The 3,497-nt window shown below is 44.0% G+C and overlaps 1 protein-coding gene across 1 annotated transcript; it reads right to left on the bottom strand.

The window, feature by feature from the left end:
• Window positions 1–2,747: 2,747 nt before the first annotated feature.
• On the bottom strand, window positions 2,748–3,203 carry LOC121757319. The gene has a single exon (XM_042152867.1). It carries the CDS (start codon window positions 3,201–3,203, stop codon window positions 2,748–2,750), a length of 456 nt encoding a protein of 151 aa, XP_042008801.1.
• Between the last annotated feature and the right edge of the window lie 294 nt (window positions 3,204–3,497).

Genomic DNA, 3,497 nt, shown 5'->3' with positions numbered 1-3,497 from the left:
CACTCTTCTTCCTGGTGTTTATGCCACTTTGTTGCACTGTGACACCTACAATTCGTACAAACATACCATGAGATCGGCTGAGTGTGCTTGTATTCATCCCAAACTATTCGGAGATTAGTGAAGTTGTTGGAAATCGAGATCGGAGCAAAAACGAAATGGAACAACAAGAACACGAGGATATACGTGGTTCGGCGTAAGCCTACGTCCACGGGAGAATAACGAATCGATTTACTTCAATCACGATCAAGAACTACAATCATACAACAAGATCACACACTCAAGAACAAGCTACTCCCTCTTCGCATATGAACTCATATCACACCGAAGACTATACAAGCTAGTTCCTCACAAAGATAGTGTGTATCTCTCACTCTAGCCATAGATTGTTGTTATGATCCCTCAGCTGATTTCTTTCTCTCGTTTCTTCTCAATGAGCTCTTTGGATTACGGCAATATTTATAGGGAGTGTAAGATAGAGTAAGATCAGTTGGTGTAACTGATCTCCAACTGCTCCATGCAACGGCTTCTTGCTCGTTGTAATTAATCCTTCTATTGCCAACCTCTAAGTGCCTCCGTTGAACTCATTGATTCATTGGAGTGTTTGTATCAGCTCAAAATACTCTTAACAATCCTCCACCTTTTGAGATGATACAACACTTCTTTCGATCATCTTGTTCTTTGTCGATCTCATGTCCGAGTAGCGCCAATCTTGACTATTCTTGTCACCATCCTGACTCCGAGAATCATCCCCAGATCCTCCTTTATCACTTCCTTGATCAGCCACAATGCTCCCACCGGACGATCGCCTCCACCGGACGATAAAACCTCCACCTAATCTGAATCTTCCCCGTTCAGAATTGGAGTTGCTGATTCCTAGAGATATCACACATCCCTCATAAGTGATAACCGAATTTCTGTCAAGATTATTACCACTTTCATCGCTTAAGATGACACGGCTGTTGCACCTCTCCCACGGACAATTCAACAAACGCAAACAAAAATCTTGAAGTAAATAACATGGCTGTTGCCCCTTCGGGATCCTCCTCGAATCGCTAACGATCACGACGTCGTCGACGTTGCTCTTATGCTTCTTCGCATCCCTCAAACACTTCTCCACTGGCCTTCTCGTCCGCAGCTTCCTCCACCGTCTTAATGATTGACCGGGATGTAGTTTGCATTGACTTCTGGGCAAAATTCTCCTCAAATGGAATCAACTCCGCCGGATCGAACCACCCATAGCTGCTGTCCCCAAAAACACCAAGACGAGGCCTTCTTGCTTGCCTATCCGGATAGAACGTGGAACAAGAATTCTTCATTCTCAATCGCAATTCTAGAATCACTCACATTACTGATAAACCTAGTGTCATCTGATTCATCGTCGCCAACTCGACCAACTTCCACATTCGAAACTACTGTGCCAAATTCGAAAGTTCCGGGGAAAGAAATATCACTCGCTGAACCGGCGATTTTATCTTCTTCGACGGTGTCTCTTTCCCATTGTAGCGGCGGTACCACCTGGTCGTCGTTGCTGGAACTCATGAGCGACATCATCACAGCCCCTGCAAACTCTCCAAATCATCGAAAATTGGAAAACACATTTCTCTCCCGAATTTCATCGAACACCTTACGCGCAACCACCATTTCCCAAGCACAGAGAGAATCGTGGCCAGCATCCTAGCATTCAGCGCTTACCAACAGCGAAGATTCATCCACTCGTAAACCTTCAACGCCCTCTGCCAGCTCGACCGCCCATTTTCGACGTGCCTAGCGATCACTATCATCCAAGTAATCACATTATTCTCCGGCATTTCGTCGAACACCATCATTGCATCATCCAAGAGGTATGCTCCGCCTCTGATCATCATCTCATCAAGGCTCTTGTGGCCTTCAATATCCATCAACATCATCATGGGCCTCGGAAATGAGTTGCATATCGCCATACTCGATCCCATTATGGACCATCAATATGAGCAACGATCATTGAGCGAGCTACACCAACGATCACCAAGAACTTCCCTCTTTCTTGATCGATGAACCCTCGAGCTCTCTCCACAATGAATCGCCAATGCAGAAAACTTCTCAACAATATCGCTCAAAGCTGCACGAACCAAAACCGACCACACCTTCGTCCACTTCAACTGACGTGATCAAGAACGCAATCTCCTTCTCCAAGACCGCTGCCCATCCATTTTCAAACTGATCTCTGACTTCTTCCAACGATTCTCCTCTTTCCCACAGACGGCGCCATTTGTTGGAAATCGAGATCGGAGCAAAAACGAAATGGAACAACAAGAACACGAGGATATACGTGGTTCGGCGTAAGCCTACGTCCACGGGAGAATAACGAATCGATTTACTTCAATCACGATCAAGAACTACAATCATACAACAAGATCACACACTCAAGAACAAGCTACTCCCTCTTCGCATATGAACTCATATCACACCGAAGACTATACAAGCTAGTTCCTCACAAAGATAGTGTGTATCTCTCACTCTAGCCATAGATTGTTGTTATGATCCCTCAGCTGATTTCTTTCTCTCGTTTCTTCTCAATGAGCTCTTTGGATTACGGCAATATTTATAGGGAGTGTAAGATAGAGTAAGATCAGTTGGTGTAACTGATCTCCAACTGCTCCATGCAACGGCTTCTTGCTCGTTGTAATTAATCCTTCTATTGCCAACCTCTAAGTGCCTCCGTTGAACTCATTGATTCATTGGAGTGTTTGTATCAGCTCAAAATACTCTTAACAGAAGTAATTGTTGATATCATCATCTCTCTGAGTCAGAGACATGATTCTCTGCCTTAGCTGATAAATGCGAGCAGAATCACATTGTGAAAATCGATCGCGTAGATCTGACCAGATTTCCTTCGCATCCTCGAGATACATGATGCTAGAACATATCTGAGGCGATAGAGAGTTCCTAATCCAGGAAACAACCATACTATTGCATCGGATCCAAGCGGAATATAGGAGATCATCATCAGTAGGCTTCAACAAAACACCATTGACAAATAACAACTTATTCTTAGCTAAGAGAACCGTAGACATAGATCGGCTCCAATTGATGTAATTGGAACCGATGAGTGGCTGAGGTACCAATTGAAGGCCGGGATTATCACTTGGATGAAGGTAGTAAGGGCTGGAGAAATCCTCCGCTGACTGGATCTGACTGCCGCCGCCGCCGCCGCGAGGAGCCATTGAAGACGTAAGAAATCAGATAGAAAACAGCGGAAATTGAAAGTTTGTCACTGATACCATGTAGAAGATGATAAATCGAGAAACATTGAATGAAATTGAGAGAGAAAAGATCTTTATTGATCACACTCAAAACATGTGTTTACAAAGCTAAGAAAAGAGCTATTTATACTAAAGAAGCTAAGTTAAACTAACACGGTTATGAAGCTTAACTAACAATTAACTAACTCCTCTTCCATTCGCATATGCTGAATAGACTCCACCTGGACGCCAGCTGGATGAAGATATTTTCTCACA

This window comes from Salvia splendens, chromosome 1 (assembly GCF_004379255.2).
Source record: "Salvia splendens isolate huo1 chromosome 1, SspV2, whole genome shotgun sequence".
Taxonomy (NCBI): domain Eukaryota; kingdom Viridiplantae; phylum Streptophyta; class Magnoliopsida; order Lamiales; family Lamiaceae; genus Salvia; species Salvia splendens.
Note: the sequence above shows the minus strand (reverse complement) of the source record. Positions and strands in the feature narration are given on the sequence as shown.

Bases quoted from the DNA above. Each gene is read 5' to 3' on its own strand.
- LOC121757319 (XM_042152867.1), bottom strand. From the start codon at position 3,203: ATGGCTCCTCGCGGCGGCGGCGGCGGCAGTCAGATCCAGTCAGCGGAG.